The sequence below is a fragment of the Dermacentor variabilis genome, chromosome 4, assembly GCF_050947875.1.
Source record: "Dermacentor variabilis isolate Ectoservices chromosome 4, ASM5094787v1, whole genome shotgun sequence".
Classification (NCBI taxonomy): Eukaryota; Metazoa; Arthropoda; class Arachnida; order Ixodida; family Ixodidae; genus Dermacentor; species Dermacentor variabilis.
The window spans coordinates 94,031,438-94,056,999 of NC_134571.1; the positions used below are offsets into that span (position 1 = coordinate 94,031,438).

A 25,562-nucleotide genomic window follows, 5' to 3' on the forward strand; every position below is an offset into this window, starting at 1 on the left:
TTTGTTACTCCCATGGGAACATCAGTGATCTATCCCATTGCCTGTGCGTGCGGTTAGTTTCCCGTTGGTGCGTATGCATTTACTTTGATCGCACGATTTTGCCCTATGAGGTTATTTAGCAGGCCAATATGTATGTACATGTACAGAAACAGACAAATTCGCGGGCATACAGCATAAAATAAACGCGCAAGTAGAAAAAGATAGCCTTTGCGTTATCGCTAAAATAATACAGCATAATGTAAACGCACAAGTAGAAAGAGACACCCCTTGCGCTAGCGCTAAAATAATGTAACAGCATAAGGAGTTATAATAGTGCAGTCGCAAGAGCAGTAACAGGAAAATTTATTTTTCCTTACGTGGACAGAACGTTAGTTATTGTGGAAAAGAAAAAAAATAGAACTTCGTCTGCTTTTCTATTTTCTTTGCTAAGGTAGCACACTAAGCGCCAGCTCTTTACACGTATCACTTCAGCTTGGCACAGAATGCCCTGGACCATGCAATGCATAACGTTCGCGCGTGCTCGAAAGCACTGTAATCAGGCCCTACAGTGGGCGGGCTCGAGTACGGCCTGGCCCGTGGCTTCAAGCCCGAGCTCGGTCCGGGCCCGCCAGAATACGCTCCGGATGGCCCGGTCCGCGGCCCGGACCGGGCCCGGGCTTTCGGGTCGGCCGGGGGCATGTGCTGTGATCTACCATTTTATGCGTAGCATGGATAACCGGTGGACAATTAGTGTCACAGAACGGCTGCCAAGTGAAGGGACGCGCATTCGGGGACGGCAGAAAAGTAGGTGGGGCGATGAAATTAAGAAATTTACAGGCGCAAGTTGGAATCAGTTGGCGCAGGACAGGGGAAATCGCAGATTGTGGGAAGAGGCCTTCGCCATGGCAGTGGGCATAAGAATAGGCTCATGGTGATGATAATGGTGATGATGAAACATAACTTTTGATGAGCACAGGTGAGCTCTGAGATGGGAGTGAGCTTTCTCAAAGCATCATCATTGCCTCTCAGATCGACGAACGTACTACCGAGCTACGCCGCTGTTACCGAAGAGCGAAAGCCCAATTTAGCTGACGGCGTAATGCGTGGCGCTACAACGGCGGCCATTTGAGCCTGCTTCTTGTGCATAATCGATTAATGGCACACAACAATACGAAAGTAACGCGCGTGCGTTGTACGGTTGCAAATATGTAAGCGATAATGATGTGATGTCTTCGTTGCATGCGGATCTATGCATATAATTATGCATGTCATTTATGCTAAATACGAAGAAATACAGAACCATTTGTTCTCTTGGTCTCTTTTCTCTTTATTTTATGCTTATCTTGTCACGCAAGTGCTGACGGCCTTGTGCTCGCTGTGATACATCGCCAATGGCTCTGTGACGACGCCGGTTAGGTTCTTGATTAGCGTCAAATCAATACATATATGCTATAATATATGCAGATGATGTAACAATCTGGAGTGTCTAAGGTAATATGGGACAACGGAGACCAAACTACAGGAAAGCATTTATGTGGTGGCAACAATACTTGAGAGTATGGGACTGAACTGCTCTGCTAAAAAATCAGTACTATTGGTATTACAGAGCAGTAAGCGTGGGCGCAAGCAGAACGGATATATACCAGAGTAAGAACCCCGCATTGACATATACGCCAAGAATGGAGAACCAATCAGGCAGGTGGAGACTATTAGAATGCTAGGACTTCTCCTGCAAGCGAATGGATCTAATTGCAGAGTGATACAACATAGCTCTAACAAGTCAGAAGAAGTCATTAGGCTTCTGTGCAGAATTACCAACAAGCATAAGGGGCTAGGAGAAGACAGTGCCATAAGATTAGTACATGCATTCACCTTTTGCCACTACTCGTACGTGGCAGGCATGCTACAATGAACACAGGCTGATAAGAACAAGCTAAACACTTTAATCAGACGACTTATACAGACTGCACTTATAAAGACTGCACTTCCCGTCAGCACGGCCAATGATAGCCTATTGCGCCTAGGGCTGCATAACATACTACAAGAGATAGCTGAGGCTCAACAGGTGGCCCACCAGGAGAAACTAATGGGGCACGACCTGGGAATTGAAGAATTAGGCGTAGAAATTAACAACCACACCAACAAAGGAGAATTATTAACAGAATTGCAAGCGGGACTACGAGAAACAATTAAGACGACACCGTTCCATAGGAACATGCACCCGACACATAACCTCGAGAGGCCAGAGAAAGCTAGATAGAAAAATTCAAATAATTTGGACTCCGGCGCACGAAGCCGTCCCCGGCAACGAGGCGGCCCACGAGCTGGCTCGAGATCTCTACCGCCGAGCCGCAACGGGGCCCCTCGATGACCGAGGGAGCGGAGAGCGCATGCTAAAATATGGGGAGATCACGCAGCTTTATAGATTGGCTCGTAGACTGGTATTCCCGCCAGACCCAAAATTAAACAACAAACAAGCAGTCGCGTGGAGACGACTACAAACTTATACGTATCCGCACCCGGTTATGGCGAACCACATGTTCCCCGAGGCCAGGAGCGATAGATGTAATCTTTGTGGGGCGAGAGGGTCCCTCGACCACATAATATGGGAATGTCCGTACTCTCCCGGGGGAACGCACAAAATAGGTAGTAGAGACACCTGGGAGACCCTGCTGCGCAGCTCGGACTCTGAGCTCCAGCTCCGGCTCGTCCAACTGGCTGAAGACGCTGCTGGGACCCAAGACCTCCCAGCCTGCATCTGAGGCGGCGGATCACCTTATCCGTTGGACATTACAGTTTATTCTATCTATCTATCGAGAGACGGAAAGCAAGGGCCCCCCAAGACACTCCTTCAAGACATAGATAAAGATAAGCAGCAAGCGATGTTCGCGGACGCTGCCTGGGTTAAAAATAAGGATGCGTATACCTCCGTTGTTGTAGACACTCAAGGTAACATACGGGATGCCATCACCGTCTATACCAAGGACCCAACAGAACAAGTAGCAATCGCCTTAGCCATCCGGGCTAATCGGTGGACACATATTTACAGCGACTCTAGAACAGTTACACGTAACTTTAATAACGGATATGTGGCACGGAGAGCAACAAGATTTCTAGAGAAGGTCAACAGTGAGATGATCGAAATCCGCTGGTTTCCTGCACATCTGGGGGTGGTGGACGGAGCTCGGAGAAACCTCAATGAGGTAGCAAATGAAGCAGCCCGAGGACTTTCTAGCCATGCTCTTCAAGAACGAGCAACTTACTATTCACCCGGGGAACTCAGGGATCGATTATTTACATATAACGAAATCACGAAGCACTATTATTTAAGCAGAAGGGAATACCCATTGCCACACCGTAAGCTTTGCAGAGCCCAAGCGGTCACATTACGTTTGCTACAAACAAGGACATACCCAAGTCCAGATTTTATTAACAGGATCTATCCGGAGAGGGAAACTCAAACCAATTGTAATAAGTGCAATGGTATCATTACTCTTGACCACATGCTTTGGCAGTGCCCCGCGGTCTTCACAGATTGTGACAAGGAACAAGAATGGTGGCGGCAAATGCTACACAGTAAATCGCTCTCAGACCAATTACGGGCAGTCCAGAAGGCCCGCGATGTGGCTGAAGGGCTCGGCCTGACAGCCCCAACGTGGGAGCAGCCCCCGTCAACCTAGGGTTGGCCTTCAGCCCCCAATAAAGTTCTTCATACCATCCTACCATACAACTTCACTGTGAACTGCGTAATCACGAAAATGAAATCAAACTCGGTGCAATGTTAGAGTTGTCTTAGCGGCTAACTGTCATATAATTTACTTCACGATAGTTTTGATAAAACAAGAGTTACAGCCGTTTTCCGTAACCATACTCCCGTCCTAGATGCCCATGTATTGACAGCAGGCGGGAATTCTGTGAAGTTTACGACTTCACTGTGACCTAACTAATTGTGACAAGTAAGTAAAACTCGGCGTAATAATAGAGTCGTCCTAGCAGCCAACTTTGGTATGTTTCTTTCCAAGATCTACATTTGATTGAAAGCTACAGAACATTGGCGAGAAAGTTGGCTTTGCCGCAAGGAAATTTCTGTTCGCCGCCACGATTTTTCCGGAGGGTATACCTACAGGCAGCTTCGCTGTAGTAAATAACAAAAGATGACTAGAAATTCTCACGTCGGTACTCTTTTAACATTCCTTCTTTTAGTGTAAATTATACTAACGGACCGACCAGGTTTAATGTTTCCTTAGATGTGAAGGCCACTTGAAACGAAGACAAGAACAAGCGTTAGGTCTCCTTTATGGAAGCCAAATTTAAGTCCGAACGTCTGTTAATAGTTCACCATAGGTAAACAATTGTTTTGCTTTTATGCAGCTCTGTTAGTCTTAAACAGAAAGCTTCGCTTGTGACCGTACAAGATGCCGACGAATGATACCAGATTCGTGGAAGATAGCATGGAAACGAATAAAATAGTATTTATTTGATAGTTTCTTTATATTGTTTTGTTGTAGAACACCGGGAAATCGAGTAGTCGAGCTATATTTTCAAGCTCATTCTCTCCTTGCACGACGATCGACTTATTGCAAGGCAGCGTGAGGAGGGCACTGCAGTTGCTCGCATTCGGGACAAGAAACTCGGAGCGACGATAAACGGGAATAAATGGAGCTACGGGGTGCGAATCAAAACGGTGCCATATAATGGAAAGGAGATAACTTCTTCATCTTAAGCTTAATAAAAAAGATCTGAAAAGTGCCGCCCAGTCGATTCAATCGCATGTCACGACCTCCGGGCATGAACATCTGTATATACTGTGTCCAATCCATCATCTACAGCAGCGACTTTCCTTGCTGAACAGCTGCGAGAAAGGTGTGGCGTCACGAACGAAACAATGCGACCAATACAATCCATTATGAACTCCTCCTACTTTTTTTTATTATAAAGTATTTAGGATATGTTGTCGCCTTTAATTGGCACCGGCTACTCCTTTTCACATAGAGATTTAAAAAAACGAATAAATCGTAACATGTTAATGGATGTTCAGTACTTTTGCAAGCTGATTTTGTTTATAGAGGGCACAACAAGCATACAGGTAGTCAGATACCGACATCAATGTGAATGAGAGATGCCATCGTTGCCACCAGACAAGACTAATATTCTGCACAAAGGGCTGCCAAATAGAAGAGAATTAGGACGTCATAACAAGATACAAAGAAACCATTTGCACCTATGTTTGCCTTTAATAGCTGCCCAATGTATATAGCTAGTAGCGGACTTCCCTGCGATGGGTGGGCCGATCTTACGCAATTAATCCTAGAACATCACCGATTCTCACCAGCATATGCGAAGTAATCTGCACTACAGTGTTCAAGAAGCAAATTAATTATCACTACAATATTATAAATGATCGTTCGAAGATTCAAATCTTGGCAGGACTAGAATTCTCCCTACGTTCGCTATGTTCTGTAGATAAATGACTGCGATATACATAAAATAAGCCCTAGCGAGAGCATTACAAAAAATATTACCGGACAAAAAAAGTCTCTCACTCATTGTTGTGATTTCCTGGAACTTCACGAACAGTGTTCGCGCAGATATTGAAGGAACGAATCACACGCATCAGCAGCTAAGCCCCATCACCTTGCTATGCGAATATGACAATGAGTATAATTCCCCCAATCAAGAAACAAAAAGACAAATGCATCAGAATAATTTTGTGGATTTGCGGTTTACAGTCGCTAATGTGACAGCGGCTATCAATCCAAAGGGCAGAGACCTACAACATGCGAGAGCACAAATATCATTCTACATCAGGTGATTTGGCACTAGCTTTACTAGCCATATACGTCAACGCCCCGTCTGGCAATGCAAGACACGACCGTGTGCCAGGAAGCCGACTGTGTGCCAGAAGGAGATGCCAGTCTTGATAGCCGGAAAGTTGGCAGTGATGTGGAAACAGGGTTGCAACCCTCGCCCGCGTGAATCCTATTTATAAAAGACGTCGCACTGCTAGACAGTTCCCTTCATGCTTTTCAGAGCGATGGCATAATTGCGCAATCAACATTTGTTCTCAGTTTTTGAAGGCACCAAAGCCGACGAGAAGTCAAGGGAAACTCTCCATGCTCGTGGCTTGGAAGGCATAGTGACGAAGATTAAGTAGCGCAGGTCACCTTGCGGGTGAAGACAATGTAATGACGGGAAACGAGGAACATCATTGCCGAGCGTTTTTAGCGATGCATGTGTTTCCCGTGTAGCCAGAATCACATGTCCACGGTTTAGATTATAGCGCGACGTGAAATACATAACCGACAATGGCTACTCAAGATAGTGTAGTACATACACGACTCGATTTATTTTATAGCGCCTAATACGCAGCGGCTCACTTTAGATGAGCTGGTTAATGACGTGAAAGCAAAATTTACTTTAAGCTGAGAACTTACGGAGACATTCTTTTTGAAACAAGAGCAAATTAGCGCTTAGTGGATGCCTATCACTGGTTTGAGATAGCCGCCGCCGAAATGTGCCCGCGAGGTTCACAGCTGTTTGGCATTGCATTCTCCCGCAGTGCACATGGAAGAGTGCCAGGGAACATAACAGCGCGCCGAATGCCCCTCTCAGGGGCGCACATATTTTCAGCATATGTCACGAACAGTTATACCGACACCGATATACATGGTAAGTTACCCTGAACTCAGCACGTACTCGATTCGATTCCGAAACAAAATGTTTCGGAAGGTTGACATCTGAAAATGAAAAAAAAAAATACGGTGTTTATTGAGTTTATTAGCGGTCACTGCAAACGTTTCTGGTGTCTGCCGTAGCGAATAAAGATTGTGAAAATAAAATAAAAAAAGAATGCCGGTTCCTTCATTTCTGCAATGTAACACTTTTGTTCTTCAACGGACACAACACTCTACATGCATCAGCTGACGCGCTGATCTATTGTTTTATTACTGTCACTGGCATAGTGCGCCAGATAGCGAGAATTAACTTGTTTTTAGTTTGCAAATTCCTCAGTTGGCCAGACGTCCGGTTTCGAACGACGTTACATGCAAGCATCATATGCACAGCTGCCAACCTTAGAATATGAAAAGTGCTAGTGTCCAAGCCAAGAAATGCTAAAATTTGACAAACTATACTAAAGGCTGTTGATTGCCCAACATGTTGACTGATTGTTAAATATTCACAGACTGTTCTGTAGGGACGCTTTGAACAGGTACTCGAAGCTAATTGTCGCGGCAGGAGTGATCTTCGCCCCGAACAAGCAGTAATGTTTACTAAGTTTTTTCACGAAATATTTCCGTAACGGCGGAAAAAATTTCAGTGCCTTTATGCACTAAATGGTGTCGCTGATGTGGCTAGGCCCGATTAATCGATAACTCTGAAAAACCAGGCTCGGAAAACCGAGTCAGCGACGTTATCTGTGTTTTTTCTCCAATCAACTCTGCACTAAACCAAACTAAAATGAAGAAAAGATCGTAAAATTGCTCACGTCACCACGAGAACCGTAAACAAGCTCTACGAATAGGACAATCCACGACAAAAATATGGATGTTAATAAGCCTCTTTCTTATGAGACAAGCTTTACGTAAACTTTGCATTTTTCTTTGTTTAGAAACAGAAAGGTATCCCATACTCGATTCGTTATTTGGAGGTCTTTCGTTCTCGAATATTCGTATTTCACTTGAGTAGGGAATTTCCCTAGTCGAACACGCCAAATAAATTTCAATCAATGTTGCTGGAACCCCAAATATGTCGAAATCTAACTGTACAAGCAGTGTTACAGTAGAACAGGTAGAACAAAATAAATACTCGTCGCTTCAGTACGCGGCTGTTAACATAAGGTTAGCTTCCCTAGGGCGAGCCGAGCGTTTTCTTGTAAAATAAATAATGGAGCCTGTTGAACGGGACGGCCCCCGTAGTGCGAGCCCAGGCGAACAACTTACGTGTGCCAGGCTGCCCTTAGGCACTGAGCAAAGCTTGATGACCATGAGCACGACAATGGTGGCGAGCGGTATGAACACGATGGTCCAGCCGACGCCGATGGCCCAGGGCGGGTAGTCCTTGCCTTTCGCCTGAGAGTGCTCCACGATGTTGAAGATCAGGATGAACTGGAAAACAAGGAACAAACGATCTAAGCATTTGCGAAAGTGGTGCAAGCGACTAGGGAATATGGACGCCATTCACCCCGGCGTCCGCTTTTAGCATTCACTGCACGAGAAATATAAAACTTCGTCAAACAGACAAACGGTCGTGTATCTGTGAATTAAAATTGCCGTTTCAACGCCTCTGTTTCAATCTCTGTTCTCCCTACGAATGACGAATTCGTTATCGCAGAGGACTATACCCCGTTTCACACTCATCGTGCAACGCTATGGAAGTTACGTAAGTAGTTCGGTCACCAAAAATGTATCACTCAGCACATGCAGACTTATATGCTTCGCTGCGGCCAACGACGTCTGCTCGTAACGCCGCCACGATGGCTTGCAAAGTTTAAATATCCGTAAGGAAAGCAACAAAATCGAAATTGTTCTAGAACAATTACGTATTAGCAGCTGTACGAATGCGCGCGTTGTTGCATTTTAAGGATATATTTTTTGTCTCTCGCCTAATACTGAATCTAAATAAAGCAGCGTTTTACTGAATTACTTGCACAACCACATAACTATTTGTTGGTGAGAACGCAGACACTACAAAACGTGTCACTGGTTTCCACAGCGCTGCATGCGATGTGTGAAACGGAGTACAATCTTTCAATCTAGCTCGACTTTATGTTTCACTTTAATGGCCCTTTTAAGGACGCCCTCGTTAAGAGCTCTGGATTATCTGTGATTGCATGTGCTGACCTGCACTTAAAGCACAGTACACGAGCAGATTTGCGTTTCGTGCCGGTAGGAATGCGGCCGCTAGCTGCCGCCGGGAGTCGATCCTGTGATCTGGTGCTTAATAGTAAAACAGTCATGGCAGGTATACGTGCAAATGAAGGAGAAGACTAGGAGCCAACTTTACAAATCGCAATTCCGCTACAAGGCAGGAAAACAAACATGGCACTGTTCGAAACAAAACACTGATAGAGTGAATCAAAAAGGCCCTTCGTTTTCCGAGTAACTGGCAGTACTTGAAAAAGGTACGTGTACTAGCAGAGCAGTAAAGTGTCGCAAAAAATAAACAAAGAAAAGAAAAAAAAGCAGGAAGAAAGAAAAGCGAACAAGCAAGAAATTACGAACCTAGCTACAAAAATAAAAACTCCACAACATTTCACGCAGTGATGTACCGTGTACTCAGAAACGGAAATACTGCCAGTGATGAATGTACATGCAGAAGGGACGAAAGCTCTGTCATTTGTATTTTTAATGCCTACATGAAGGACATCGATCACCCTCGCAATGTGATCACTGAGTTGTATTGCCACATGTATTCTGTTCTGCGTTTCACTTTTGTTTGTTACGTTTTTTTTAATCCTGTGCTGTCCACGTTCAGCTTCTGCTCCTGCGCAAGGCGTTTTCTCCTTACCAAGTTGTTCCTATGCCGCGGTTCTCGTGGCCACTTCTCGAGTCACGAGACTTGATCCTACGCGGTCATTACGAGGCATGTATATATAGCGAGCACTACAATTTGACGTAATGACCACCGCCTGAGGTTTAATGCGCAATATCGCACAGCAAATAGCGGTCGATCGTAATCGACGTTGATCGATCCGACGAAAATCGAATTCCTTGTCCTTATGTATGTCAGGCCACTGAGTTCGACTTTAGCGGGCGAGTTATTCCGACGAACACATTATGTCTCTCCCCGCGCGGTGATCCCCATATCTCTGCTTGCTTGCATTCATTGTCATTGCCACGTGATAACACGTTTCCTTGACTCAGCTGAGTGGCGGAGGTTACAGGCCAACGAATCCGCGAAGCCGCAAGCCTCCCCACAGAACGCATGCAAGCTGAGAGTATGTTGGGCTTGCGCTGACGCGTCCATTTCTCTGAATTGCGCCCGGTGCCCGCAGCCAAATGCCAACTAAAATATGGTCCTTGAGGTTACTCCTTAAGACAGAACGCGTATATACCAGGTGTTTCTGCGAAGACATTAATTTTTTTTTAATTCGCCCATGGCGGATAGCCTAATTCTACTCATTTTATTCCTTTAACCCTTTCCCCAGCACAGGGTAGTCAGCCGGTACTCACCTTCCTGTCTCACCTCCCCTTTAGTCCCCTTTTCTCCCTCCCCTCTCTCTCTCTCTCTGAGCTTGACCAATCAACGTGGCGGAAATTACTTGCACGAGCAATCAAAATGTTTAATCATTTTTTTAAAAGAAATTACCTTACGACACACAGTGTAACTTATAAGCTGTAGCCGATGAGACTGCAATTCATATGCACTTAAAATGTATTCTATGGATGACACCAATTTCTAGATATGCACCATCAAACTTGCATTAAAATATATTGTTGCTTGACTTACTTTCCTTTTTAAAGAAAGAACCGTTTGATGAATTGAAGCACAACAGTAACTGGACCACCACTGTATGTCTTCGCTAAGGTAGGGAAATATTATACCCAAACTGGTGTTATCTTCAAAATTCATTCCAAGTGAATCTGCCTGGAAAACTACCCGGCTACAATTTGTAAATTTCAGTAAGTGCTATAAAGTAATTAATTAAAAATAAGTTACATTTCGTAATTAGTCAGTTAGACATTGTGATTTTTCGTGCAAATAATGCCCCCTCCCCCCCCCATTTCTTCAGCAATCCAGCTTAAGTATTAGAATTGTGCTATCCGACAAAGGTGATATTTAAAATGTGTTTAAAGAGGAGGAGGAAGTAGATATTAATGAAGAGAAAGAAGGAGAGGTTGGCCTGGAGAGCGCGTCTCTAGCCTGCTACTCCTCACTGGGGAAAGGGGAAGTAAGAAATGCAGGGAAAGGTAGGTGGCAGGTGATTATGTTAGGGCACAATGAACTACTTATATACACGTTGTCCAATACGCGGATGCGCACTGTAGACACAATACACGCAAGAGCAAACTTGTGCACACAAAAAGTTATCGCACAAACACATTTCGCACGGTCTGTACGTCTCACAGGTTCTAAACGCGATCGTCTAAACCAGTCTCACGTAGAAAGCGCAAGAGTGACTGTATGGCACGTTGGGCATAGTCAACTCTTCTCCACGCGCCTAAAATCTTTTCTTCCGAAAAGGGGCGGGAGTACAAGCAGTCAACACTAGACTTAAGTGTCCTTCCTTCGGCCGCATATTGAGGGCACACGCAAAGTATGTCAGCTATTCTTTCGAGAGCGTGACAGACGCTACAGTCCGAGTAAAATGTGGTTAAGGTCTTCGCAGAAATACCCGGCCAATATAAGGCGTATGGGCCATCATTTCTGCGTGAGGAACTTGTGAGATGAAACGCATGCTCCGACGCCACGCCGTAATGGCGCCAAAGCCTTGCATGTGGTTGCCACTTCAGGATGTGCAGCATTCGAGGCAAGCGCTCATATTTTGTCTCAAGCAAAGACTGTAGGCGGGTTATGAAGCGAATCTGATAGATTTCTTGCCTAATCTCTTGCCAGCGAGCGCACTCTACCGAAGACTTTGTGCGAAAACCAATAAAATAGTATGGGCGCGAACAATATTAAATCCTGTACGTCACAGTCCCAAGTTGCTATTTGGTAAACTACTGTGGCTTTACTGTCGCCTCTGAAGCCTCAAATTAGCGTGGCTGATAAAGGAGATTGACGTGGACATGGTAGATTGAAGCTACAGCAGAGAAGATCGTGGGTAGAAGCCAGTAGATCAGTAACGGACACAAAATTTTGCAGGGCTCTCATAGAGACATTGTTCTTGCTATTAACGCAGTAGAAATACAAGAGGGCCTAACTTAGGAGAATATTTGCCTGAGTTTTCAGCGCCCAAGCACCGGATTATGCATGCTTTTGTTTTTCCACACACAGTACAATAGATAAGTCTAGTAGACAGAGGTGCAGGAGTCAACTGTTGCTTAAACATTTCACAACTGGATGTGCCACCACCATACGTTGCGTTCTTTTCGTTCTTTCTTGTTTTTTTTTAAAGCGAAGCTTTCTTTGCCTACCATCGCGTGATTTCGCCTGGTTCGGTAGGTCGGTCGCTGGTCGGGTTCTCGCTTAGTAGATCCTTCCTCACTACTAAAGAAAAAAAGAAGTGCCTCTGGTGGTGGGATTCGAACCTCCGGCTCGTTGAACGGGAGTCCGATACTCTAATCATCAGGCCTCAACAGTTCTTTCCTTTTTCTTGATTGATTAGGCCACAACAACACGTATACTTCAATCGTGCCAATGCCCTCTTGCTCCTTCAGATGATCACTTCGTGTTGATTATGATGATGATTTCCGCACTAAAGCACGCACCCACAACCAGGGATTGGCCAAGGAGCAGGTGGTCTACTTTTGGAAATGATCGCGGACTCTTGATAATGACCATGATTTTCATAGTATGGCACATATCCATCTGGGTATCGTCCAAGAAGCGCGTCCACGTGCTTTGACCTTTGACCTGACGTGACCTGACGTGACCTGACACGTGGTTCTCTGTGTTAACAACACACCCTTGTGACACAGCTGGTCAGTTGTGTAACAGAAGCATAGAATAACATAGTAGACATAATCTTCCCACGTCCCTATGGCCAATTAAGCTGCATCGTATGGTTTAAGTTTGAAGTCCTAATTTGCATTATTTTCTTACATGTGCAGCAAATGGCAATGCAGAAAAGATAGCGACGTAGGCGTGTGGTACTAAGACAAGCTTACCACTAACGTGGCTGGTGTGAAGTATTTCCACATGATGGTCCAGAACCTCGTCCACGCATAGGAGCGAGATCCGATCATTTTCTCGATGTCGCAGAGGAATTTCTCCGCGCCTGCGCAGAAAGAAATGAGACAGTATGAATAAATCAATATTTAAAATAAGTAAAGGAAACTCGCACGTTACAACGACGCACGACGAAGCATTAATAATATTTTCATAGCTAATGCACATCGCAATGCCATACGTTCTGTAGTTGCATCTTTAAGTAGAATTATGGCCTCCTCTCAGTTTTTTCCTTGTTCTTTTCCCCGTTCTCCTTAAATTATGCCTGCCCCATCGCCCCCCCCCCCCCCTTGCGCACAGTATTAAGTATGCAGTCACACCACTCCGGCGAAAGCCTCCAATTTTTCATCAAGATCCTATATCTCTGCACATAAATGTGTCTGACGTTTTCAGTGGGAAACAAATAAAGATAGCACTTCTTCGACGTTGCTAGCATTGAAGTACCAAATATAAAAGATATTTCTTTCTTTCTTTCTTTCTTTCTTTCTTTCTTTCTTTCTTTCTTTCTTTCTTTCTTTCTTTCTTTCTTTCTTTCTTTCCATTTACACAGAAAATAAAACTTCTCTTAACGTAGCGATTACATAGCCATCAGTGGTTTCACTTCTCTCTTTTTTTGCCTACTTACTTACGTATAGGCAACCCGTAAACTTTTCTACTTCAATGCAGAAGAGTAATTCTTAGATGCTTTTTGCATCATTCGGTGCCGAATTAAGAAAGATACCGCTTCTTGCTCAAGTATAGCGTACTAAGCTCGCCACAAGCCCACAGACAACATGGTGGCTTACTCAACAGCCGATGAACTGAACCGGCAAGCGTGAAAATAGCGGAAGTTTTGCTTCTCAAGTGGATGTGACTCACCCAGTATACGGCAGACTGACGAAAATCAATCGCACTCGATTAATACGCAACCTGTAAGCGGATGGCTTGTTCGTATCGGAGAATTTCAGCTCCAGTTCTGATAATCAAGCTTTCCTAATTCTCTTCGCTAATGTACTTTGACACTGGAATGTCAGGCCACAAAAGAAAGTGGTAGGGGTTTCTGAATTGCACTGCAATGTGCTTGCTTAATCCTCTATATTGAACTTTGCTATGTTCCGTTACTCTGCATGGTTTACTGCAAACATTATAAATTTTGCTGGCAGTTCCTTTAAGTGTCGAGTAGTGCGTACGCGGTACTTTACTGATTACGCTTACCGTAGTACCAGGCGATAATTGTGCACTCTCCAATGGCAATGACTAGCACGGACAGACTTGCGGCGTACTTGTCGAATAGCTCCAGCCAGTGGACTCCAGCCTGTTATGAAGACAGGAACCGAAACAAGTAAATGTATTTATTCGCTACTAAACAAAACCTTCTTTACAAGAGGAAAAGAAGCTATACATGAAAATTAAAAATCTGAAGAGGTCGTTCGAAGTACGAATTGTTAATCCGTGAAAGACCGCGAGCAAGAAATTGAGCAGAACTGCAGATAAAGAACAAACTTACAAACATGCACAAAAAAATAACACACATACACACAACAAAAGAGCGGCTTCAGTTATCGACTTACCCGTGTCGTGAATATTAGACCGCCGCAGTAGCCAAAGACTGATATTGCGAGAACCACGAGCGTCTTCTTTTCTCGAAGGCTTGGAAATCGGTCAAAGATTGCTGTTGACACGGTCTCTAGAAGGGCAAACTGCAAAACGGGAACGGGGTTCAAGAACAGGGCAGATAAATAAAACATAAGATTACTCAGTGATAACCTCCCAATGAGGTACCAAGCGCGGGAAGTGGCGTCGTCAAAGAAATAATTAAAAAAAACGTTTGCATAAATCAATCGGCAGCATGTGGACATAGATTAAACAGTTCTCATTTAATGTTAGTGAAATATGCCTAACGATATATAATCAATGGCAAACACGCCGCAATGTGCATTCCAGTGCAAGGCCAATGGCGCAATACAAAGAACTGTTAGTTGCAGAAGGCGTAATCTTAAGTTATCATGCAGTCTGCAGATTCCCTTGTATTATCACTGCACTAGTCATTTGCGCGAGCCCATTAGTGCATTGTGTATTTGTTCGTTAATTTACACAGTTTAAACTCAATGTTTTCTTCTTGGTTACATTGTGTTAATAAAAATGCTACCTGCTTTATGGTGACGTAATTTTGAATTTTACTTTTTAAGCTAAGCACGCAGCTCCTATATTCAAGAAGACTAGTGATACGACACCACTGTATAGGTTAGGAGCACAATAGCCTAAGGTGGCAAGCGGAAAGGGTTACAAAGTAGACCAACTCCTCCTTAATAAGGTGAACATTGGAGCCGGGCTGATGAGAACATTTTGGCGGAAGGCACACTAACAGCGCGACACAGGACAGGCAAAGTACGACAAGAATACAGTGCCGACCACACACGCACACGCACACACACATATGAGAGCAAGCAAGGCGCAAGAGTGCAGTTGATGGCTGAGAAATGGCTAAATGGCTGAGAAATAAAAAAATAGAGACCCATGTACAGCCATTGTCATTGCGATATAAATGAAGGTTCAGGGTCATTCTATCGGATGACCGCGAATGAGAAAGTGCGCGCTACGCAAGGCAAAGCCCGGTGTTCGGTTTCCCGCCATGGCTTTTGCGTCACATACACACAGGGTGTTTCAGCGAACGCTTTGGAAAATTCATTAAAATTCCCTGTAGTAGGGGATAGCACAATTCTAGTCCGTGACCTGGTCTACTCGAAGAGGCGCGGACATTACTTGCACAAAAATTTGAAATGCATAGTCGGCTAACTGACAAAAATTCACTAATTAAGTTTTTAACTAATTCAGGGTGTCTACCAAGTTGACATTTCCAAGTTCCCTGAGTTTTCCGGGTTCTCCCCGAGTGCCTTTGCAAAATTTCCTGAGTGATGCAGAACTATGTTTTGTGTGAAGACGGGCTGCAACCATATCGCCCGATGCTGTCACTCCAGTAAGCATATTGAGTCGGACATTCTCAAATATGAATAAAAAGGAGATGCATACAGAACCAAATATTTTCGAATATGAGCTATTTCTATTAACTGATAGGAAGCTCAGTGGTATGAGGCACTAACTTTGTCACAATTGAGATTCTCTCTCAACAGCTCGTAAGTCAACCTCAACTGTCCTGACATACTCTCAGCCCGCGCAGGACGCCTCAGTGTTGTGTTTCACCGCTTTAAAGAGTTTATTTTGGTTTCGATTAGAGACGCCTGCATATCGGCATCAGCCAACACTGTTTTTTAGCTCAAGCTCCTTCAAAACGGCGGCAGCAAGCCTCCTTTCCCGTTCATTCCTCAGTGCGTAGGTCTTTTCTGTTCTTGTCCTCCTTCCGCTACTCGTTCACACCACGAACTATTTGAAGCATCTTTTTGGTGAGTTGCACAGTCCACGTCCCATTTTTCGAACTCCATAGGGGCAGCGAAAACGTCCGAAGAATCGGTCAGTTAGAAAAAAATGCATGTCATTTACTGCCCTTAAGGGCTCAAACCACTCCAGGCACATTCGAAAACGCTCTGAAGGCCTGTCGGTACACGTACTAGGCATATCGGTGCTCGTACTGTGACAGGAAATACCGGGTGCACGCGTGTATAATTAAGGAATACATACTGTGTCCCGTGGCATAACCCCTTCCCATGCTTGTTATGCTTCACTGCAATACTTTTGCGTATGCTTCACCAAGTAAGATTTCTATACAGAGGCAAAGCTAACATTCGGGAACCGGTATTAAGCAACGCTACGTGCTTTCCAAGCTTTTAAGCCAATCATGAGGACCACGAAGGCGGAGTCCGTGCCATTGCTGACAGCGGCGAATTCTTTCAATAAAAAATACGGCATCCAACGGCAAGAAGCTTCATGGCGAACGTCGAAGCAGCTAGGCCTAGCGTTGCCGCAGTGGTGGCTACGGCTGCCAGTGGATCTGCGTGCCAAGAGCGCCGGTTCGAGGTGGCGAGGCAATCACTATGGCAGCGGTGGTGGCTTTGATTAATGCCGTTTCGGACCTGTGGTCACGGCAAAACGTCCGGAAAATCGGACGGCGAAGAGTTCTTGCGTCCGAAATTTCAAATGTTCAGATACATTGACTCTATGGGGTACGTGGTGGTGCCGCAAAGCCATCCAAATTATCGGGAATCCGGAAAGCCGGTCGTTGACTGTACATTGGCAACTCCTCCAGACGACGACAGGACGTCAAAGCCGATTCATTACGATTCCTCTCTGTTACTCGAGCCAGCATTACCGCGACTTCCGACACTTTCAATAAAATTACAGCGAATTTTCCCTGATAGAGGCATAAATTCCCTGAGTTTTCTCTGAGTTTTTCCAGACTACTCCAAATCCCTGAGAATTCCCGGTTTTCCCGGTTGGTAGACACCCTGTAATTACCTTATGGCAAATATTTCAATTTGCAATTTCTAGCGGGTGAGACTTCAAGACATATTCACTTGAAAAGAATTGTGTGGATGACACCATTTACAAGATATGCGCCGTCCAACTGGCGATAAAAAATTGCACTGTGGTTGCACTCATTTTCTTAAAGAAACGTCGTTTTCTGCATGGGAGCACAAAAATAACTGGAACGCCAGTGCATTTCTCCCGCAAAGTTCGGGAATTAATTTCTCGAAACTGGTGTCATCCTGAGAAATCACTTCAAGTGTATCCGCCCAGCGAACTCCCCGGCTAGAATTTGTAAATTGTAGTAGGTACCATAACGTAATTAGTTAGGAACATAATTAGTGAATTTCTGTTAATTAGTCGATAATGCATTTCAGTTTGTTGTGCAAGAAATCTCCACCTGACCGAGTAGACCAGTTTATGGACTAGAATTGTGCCATCTGCCACAGGGAATTAAATAAAAATTTGTTTGAAAATGTTCGCTGAAACATCTGGTATCTCGCTCCCAAGCTTTATTCGAAACGTCTGGTAGTGTGCAGTATGCTGCAGATGGGCTTGTATTGTTGCGAGTCAGTAAGTCAGCTTGATTGCTGCGCGATGTGTTTTGTTTTACTTTGTTATTGTACCTGAATAAGTGTTGTACCTGAGAAACGGCTTGACGGCTCTTCGGCATGCCGTCATGTAAGCGCTTTCAGCCTAGCCTACTATAGCAGCGTGCACAACCCTTTTGTATCTTGAATGTGTGCGTGGTTGCAGCTGCTATAAAGTAAGGAACTGTAAAGCTCACTGTCAACATATATAGTAAAAGAAGGTAAACGACATGAACACGAGGAAGTTGGGGAAAACGTAGAACCTAGCAATGTGTAACAGCAGCAACGGCGTTTGAGAGTGGCGTGACATAAAATGAGCTGCATGTCAAGTGACCCTTCTTCAACGCATATCGCACACGTCAACAGCTGTTGTGCGGTGAGGGCTAGAAAATACGGTCAGCAAGTTAGTGCTAATCCGTGTCTAAAGTCCGCGTACGTGTTGTTTATGTTGAGTCCTTCTCAACATGGCTCCGCGTTGCGCTAATTTGTGGCTCTCTCTTTTCGTCTTCATTTGTGTTGAGCAGTATAATTTCCTTAGCATTGTTAACCAACTATCCCCGCAACAAGTATTGTTGCATGCTCGTAGACATGAGCATACCATGAGCAAAGGTGCATCGACCAGGGGTAACGGATTGAAAACTGACATTCTTCGTAGCTTTGTCACGTAGCGAGATACTGGCTACTACAATCGAAACTTTGCGTTCGTCAACCTTCTGATGTGCGTCAAAGGAATGAGGAAATTAATAATTCATTTTCCCAGGGAAGTGCGCTTCGCGTACTTTTGGTGACGGGTGTACGGCGCAGTAGATCTGAAATAATTCGGCACAGCTCCACAAGGAACGCATTCTGCTTTCCTACACCCAGAAGACGTGCGGTCTCCGGCGCCCCTGAGGAGATGGACAGAAGAGGCGACGGCGTACCTGACTGTCGAGGCCGAGTGTGAGCAGCATGAAGAAGAAGAGGAAGGCCCAGAGGGGCGCCACCGGCAATCGGGCCACCACTTCAGGGTAGACGATGAAGGCGAGGCCGGCGCCCTGGTCCACGACGTGCTCCACTTCGACGTTCAGCTCGTGGGCCAGGTACCCGATCACCGAGAAGATCACGAAGCCGGCAAAGATGCTCGTGAGCACGTTGCTCACGGACACGATCAGGGAGTCCCTGAAAACGGAAGGTCAGATGTTACATAGCGGTTGCAGCAAAATACAAAAGAGCTTTCAGCTTTTTTTTACTTTAGCTTTTTTAAAAAAAATGGAAGTAGAAAATTTTACATACACTGAACCACCTTACAACCAATAGCTACAGGCCGCTCAAACAAAAAAAAAAAAGAAAAGAGAAAAGAAATTGGCAGCGACTTAAAGGGACACTAAAGACAAATCTTAAGTCGAGCTAAAGTGATAGAATAGTGCTCGGGAATCTCTAAGGCGCCAATATTATCGCGAACAGAGCCTTAGTAATCGAGAAATTGAGGTAAATGCAGGACATGATTAGAGACTCCTCTGGGACATTCAAGTACTTGGCCGATGACGAAAGCACTCCTCAGTTAAATTTTGTCACTATTACTCAACCACTCATTGCAAAAAAAAAACATCCTTGTATTGTATTATAAGTCCAAAAAAAATGCTACTTGTCCAGTTCTATATCCTTTTTAGAAAAAAGAACTCATTGAAATTACCCTTAACAACGACGCGGGTGATGGAAAGGTTTCGTTTTTGCTCGACTGCGCGCCGCCCACGCTTTCGCGTTTCAGCAGTTTTGTTATTGCGTATTGCTGCGGTGGTTTTGCGGGCTCGCGAAACTCGCACAAACGGCAAGTAGCAGAGAATTCAACTTCCGTGTGAGGTCGCGATATGCTAGAACGGTCTATGCCACTTGAGTAAAAAGCAGCTTCAGCGGCGAATCCACCGCTCTGTCTTGGCTCGGTACCGCCGTCTGTCGGGTGAGGTTTTACTCACCGACGGCACCCTACCGACGCCAGCAAAGGGTGCTGATGGCGTACGCAACGTCACTGCTCTCCCGTTTCTCCCGTTTGGGTGGCGGGAGATTTGAATTGCGATAAAGGTATTTGGACCCTTCAGATGCAATTTTCTCGTAAACTAAGTCTTTTCCTGGCACGAAACAAGCGTTGCGAGGTTTCTACAATGGTATTTAAGCAGTCGATGCCGACTTAGCATAAGCCTTTAGTGTCCATTTAAGCATTCAACGAACCCATTGCATATATGCTTAGATAACCACAAATGAACAGATACAAGAAAACATGTATGATGACGACACAAAAGACGGGGAGGGGGGGGAGGCGCAGCGAACACTCGTACATAAGCTCTCACAATTCTAACTTAATTGCATTGCAAAAAAAAATGAAACCGCAGAACATATACTAATACGTTTTATAGAAGCAAGAGTACATATTTAAGCACATGTAGATACATATTCATAGGCACGCACATAAAATTAAAATTTCAGAATTAAAGCGTGGATACTTGCTGAAAATATATTTTTTGTAACCCACGTGACATATCTCTGCCATGCTTTATTTTGTTTGGTACGTATGTTATACAGTTTTACACCAATAAATTTAAGCAACATCTGGCTTACATGTATTTCTCACACTGATATAATAAACTTACCGATAATTTACTCCGGTGTTAGACGAGACCGCACGCGAAGTATAGATAAATATAATCGACGGCTGCTTTTTGTTACTATGTTGTTAACGCGTATATCTATATATAATTCGCATACGCCATTAAAAGGGAGCATTAGTAGGTTGTCAAACATAGGGCTGCTAATGTGATTCTGCTGCGAGAACTTAATGGTAGATGGGCGTACTATATAAGTCCTCACACAGATATGGAAAGACAGTTACTAATCGAGCCTCTTGATCGGTGCGTTTAATGGGCCACGAATAGATAAGTAGGCACCCAGTTGGCGAACAAATTATAACAAGAACAACAAATGAAAATTAGGCAGGGACACCATAGAATGCTTACGTGTGGGAATTTGAGAGCATTATACCGTTTGTAGACCTCGGAACGCCTTGAGCGCGCTCATGTTATACCCTCGTGACGTGGCGCCACCTCCCCATTGGCTGCGCCGTCACGTGCCTAATGACGCACGGGCTAGGCCACACCTTTATTCAGCTAGAACCATGGAGGAAGGAAACTGAGGAGAGGCCCTACCCCCTCCGCGCGCTAGGAGAAAAGTGTGGAGGAAGTGACGTAGTAGGTTCTCCTCTTTTATGCTGTTTTTTTATTTCTTTGCTGTAGCGGCCACACCTTTCGGGCCACAATGGCGGCTTTGTTATGGTTCTGTGCGCTCACACGTGTTGCTCCGTAGGTTTCGTACCGTGGAAGAGGCGGCGTGCGGGCAGGTTTGCGTTGGTCTCCGTGTTTTGTTGCGCTGCATTATCTGGACCGCGCTCGACCGGATATTGCTGTGGCCAGGTGGGACAGGAGGAACTAAAGTTCGTGAAATTAACGCGCATGCAACGCTTGACGCAATGTACCGCGCCACGGCAATGCCTACGGGTGAAGGAATATCCGCGGGAAATGTTGCCCTCTTTCGCGGAATCATGCTAACGTGCTAACGATTGCTGCGGAGCGCGCGGGTCCGAGCAGCACGGTTGCGCGCAGCGCGGCGTGGTTTCGCGAGAAATGTAAACAAGAGAGGAGAGCTGGCCCGATAGGCGGAGCAACGCCATTAGCAACGCCAACTTCCGGCTTCGCTTTAGCTTCACAAAGAGTGACGTCAGGGCCTCTCCTTAGTTTCCTTCCTCCGTGGCTAGAACCGTAGAACCGCCATGATGTCGGGGAACCGTGCTCGTGTCGAACCCCGGAGGCCCGAGTTCGATTCCCACCCCGGACCGACATTTGCCTCGTTTTCCTTCTCAAAGCCATTAATGTACTTTGTTTACAGGAACCTTCCTGAGAAATTTGACGTCAATTCAAGCATTCTTTTTTTCACGTGTCTTTGTTTTGCGCCTTCGGTCACTCTTGGTACCATCTTTGAGTGACGCCGGCTACGACGGATATTCGCTCAGTGGGGCACATAATGCTTTCGCATTAAATTAATGTCGCAGCACTATGGGTGGATGTGTAGGAAGTAAACGGCAAGAGTGACAGAAGAAGACTCGCGAGTTTAAAATTCGTGTGACGAAGGGAGGGAAAATCGAGTAGTTCAGTAAAAAAAAATAAAATAAAAGAAAAGCGACGTATACCGGAGTGCACGGCCACCGATTAGTGCTGAGTAGCATCGGTTATTTCCATGCCACTGGAAATTGACGTACGCGAGTATTCGCTTGAAATAATGCGCGACTAATACTCATTAAAAACAACGAGAAAGTCGCCGTTCGTGAAGGAGTGAATATAGGCACTTATTTTCTTTTTATTATTATGTTTTATTCCCTTGCGAGTGCTTGCAGTCCCGCCGGCTTGCAACCCTGTTCGCGCTCCATTTCACATAGCTCCAGACCTTCGCCAAGCTTTATTGCACTTGTTCAAGTTCTGTCGAGAGAGGCGTTTCAATTTTCAAGGTTTGTTCTCTCCCTTTAAGTTCCGGTCGCGGTATACGCGGTCTTCATGTTGCGTCCTCGATATTTGCCTCACTGGTGTTATTTATACACCGTAGGTTGTGTTTGCCACTGCGGGTTCATTACCGCGGTAGCGGCGGCAACGGCATTTCCTCTGTCTGTTCCTGTAATAATGTGAGCGTGGCGTGTAGATCTATACTTTCAGAAACATCACGCTGCCGCGGATTTTCCTGCGCTGTTGTAGCGGAATAACTGAATGCCTCGAGGGACTCCGCTAGCACCAGATTGCGTCAACGCGACAGGGAGCGAGAATGCGCCACGAATCGGAGAGCACTTCAACTTTTCTCAACGCATCAATGAAAGCGGAAACTCACTTGTAGCAGTCGTTATGAAACTTGTTGTAAGACGACAGTGTGATGAGTCCTCCCCAGGCCGGACTCAGAGCGAAAAATATCTGCACCGCCGCATCTCCCCAGACCTGAGATTGAAGAATAACTACGGTTAAACTTCGCTTCGTCTTCGTCAGAAACAGCACAGAGAGACGAATAAAGAGACACTGAAGAAAAGAAATGAGTTTGTGCAGATAAAGTAGCCTTTGAAAAACTATTATCGGGAATTTCACGATGATAGATTGGCGATTAGATGAAAAAAAAAATGTAGGTCAAAGTTCTACCTTCTGAATTTTGCGCCGAAGCCTCAGCGTCGGCATGTCAATGTGACCTCATGCATTTCCAAATATGTATGTATATTTAAGCCGTTACGGCTCAGTAAAGTTTTTTCAAAACTTGCCACGTTTAGTTTTTGGCACTTTAGGAATGCAACGTAGCTCACCTTTAACTAACATTCTTTAGTGAATAAATTGTATGGGAAGAAAGAGATCTACAAGTATTCATTATATCCACTTACGAATTTTTCCTGCGGATGGTAATACCAATGTTTGCGCTTACCTGCGGGGTAAGTAGTAGCCTCCAGTTAGGCGTGACGTAGAACATGATTCCCTCATAGGCACCAGGCAAGGTAACACCGCGGAAAAACAATATCACCAGCACCACGTAGGGAAAAAGGGCAGTAAAGTACACCACCTGCGTAAAAGAAAAAAAGAAAACTAGAATTAGGAACAATATTTGGAAGAACAAAAGAAAAGTGGTAGTTTTGCCAGAACGCGAAGAATTGAAGGCGATAGCAAGGTTTAACGTTGCGCTGAAGGAGTCTCAAAACACTGTGGTACGCGTCTCAGAATGATGTGTAGAATAAATAGGAAACAAAAGGGAAAAAAAGGAGAAGTCAGGCAGCACATAAAGTTGCTTTATATTTATGGCCCCCTTCCCTTCCCCAAGGCGCTGAGCCGTGTTACTTAAAGGGTTGCAGAAAATAGCGCCTCTTAACCTCTACAATCACTCTCTCTATACCCTAAAACGGAGAAGGAACAATGGGAAGCCGAACTATAAAGACGACAGAAAGAGAAATGGGATGTGTTTGATAGAAAATTGAACGCGGTCAAACTCGAAGAACCAAGAACCACTCATGCGGGCGAGGAAACCTGAACGCTTGTCTTTAGATATGACTGAATATGACTGCCGAACTCTGATAATTGGGCGCTCTTGAGTTGATTTTGGTACCGCTACAACGTGGCGACTCTCGAGTTCTAAACAAACGCTATAGGAACGGGAAAAAGACGAGAGATTGGGTAAGAGCGCGCACTCACTTTTCCCGAGGACTGGACGCCTTTGCAGAGGCATAGGAAGACAATGATCCAGGCAAGTAGCAAGCACAAGGCCAAAGGCCACCGTATCTCGCCCGTTTCTCGTATACTGGGAGACTCGCCGAGCACGAAGAACCTGCAAAGGTGGGACAAGGTAAGCACGCCAGAGTGTAAGGATGTCGATTGCTAGTTGCTGGCACTCTTGAAGTAGTGTGTTTGCAATCACTTAGTTTCGGACCTAATGACTGTGCGAGATTTAATTAAGTGACTGATTGGGGTATAACAATGACGGCGGTGATTTCTAGCGGCATACTCTCTAAATCGGCGTGGCAAGAAGTAGCCACGTAGCCTTCTTAAGCTGCTTACGTGCTACCATATCGTAATCACGCACTATCTACTTCATCTAACAAAGTTGCGTGTGCCTTGCCTTTGGCAATCACGTCCTTATCGCTTCCTTGCGTTCTGTTCCCGCGCAGTTACTCCAGTGTTCCTTTTTTTATTTTTGTGCTTAACGAAGATCCCTATGGCTAAAGGTTAGGTAGTGCGCCACAAGCCAACTGTACCGCTGCTTGAGAGGCTATGATCTAGGGCTCTGAATTAATTTAATTCACCCAGGATTGTTTAACGTACACTCAAAAAGGCGCCCCATCCTTTCCTTCTTTTTCTAGAGGGTAAAACATTTTTGTAGAGGGTATTTATGCCTTACCTGAAGTATTCAGCCGATGGCGTTCGCTTTGCCATGTTCTTTACAAGGGCTGATATATTCAGTTCTTGGGCCATACTTTGGTTGAAGCAGGTTTGGTTATAGTAGGATCCGTTGGTCCTAAAGCAAGCGTCGGCGTCCTCGTACTGATAACAGGCTGGGAATAACGACAGAACACGGAGACATCAAGTGGCAGCTTTATCAAAACCTCGTATTCCGCAACATTGAAACCATATTTACTACCGAATCGCTACCATATTTGCTCACAAGGGCAAGAAAGAAAGCCAGAAAAAACGCAAGACAAGTGGGACGCGACTCTCAGACACACACGCACTGCTGCGGGCGGATACCCGCAGATTCAGGCAGGCGCGGTATTTCCGCGTCTAGGCGCCGTCACTGTGTTTCCCTAACTCAAATTTTACCAGACCACGCGCCAAAGCACTTATATCCGTGTGCCATGTTTTGACTACACTGTGTTTAGCCTGTCTCTTCGGCAAAGCCCCTACACACAGTGACGAAGGCTCACGATAGCAATGCTGACACCATCATGTCGGCGGTCGAACTCTATACACCGTCTCTGTCTCGGTCTCCCTGACAACCTCGGCGAGTTCACATAAAACGTGCAAGCCTTAACAATCGAAAAAAATATACGCCAGTCAGTAAACAAGGAACTACAAAATTGAAAGCTTGTTGTAGTGGTTAGTGGTTGTAGTGTTACGGAGAGAAATTGAAAGAACATTGCTACCCTAACTTAATGCCACGAAGAAAGCTATTTAACAGTAATGTACGTTTACAAAAAACAATGCCGCGAAGCACCTTGAAAAGAAAGCTCTT

At 45.1% G+C, this 25,562-nt stretch overlaps 1 protein-coding gene across 4 annotated transcripts in view; it reads right to left on the reverse strand.

Annotated features, from left to right (window-relative positions):
* LOC142579523 (sodium- and chloride-dependent glycine transporter 1-like) overlaps window positions 1-25,562 on the reverse strand; it is a 197,074-nt gene that overhangs the window by 2,133 nt on the left and 169,379 nt on the right. For all 4 annotated transcript variants that reach the window (XM_075689831.1, XM_075689829.1, XM_075689828.1 and 1 more), the window contains exons 5-13: window positions 24,732-24,885; window positions 24,029-24,161; window positions 23,271-23,405; window positions 22,698-22,801; window positions 18,719-18,956; window positions 14,361-14,489; window positions 14,005-14,104; window positions 12,750-12,859; window positions 7,920-8,084 (exon numbers count right to left, since the gene is read on the reverse strand). In XM_075689831.1, coding sequence (XP_075545946.1) covers window positions 7,920-8,084; window positions 12,750-12,859; window positions 14,005-14,104; window positions 14,361-14,489; window positions 18,719-18,956; window positions 22,698-22,801; window positions 23,271-23,405; window positions 24,029-24,161; window positions 24,732-24,885 — 1,268 coding nt within the window. The remainder of the gene's footprint in view (window positions 1-7,919; window positions 8,085-12,749; window positions 12,860-14,004; window positions 14,105-14,360; window positions 14,490-18,718; window positions 18,957-22,697; window positions 22,802-23,270; window positions 23,406-24,028; window positions 24,162-24,731; window positions 24,886-25,562) is intronic.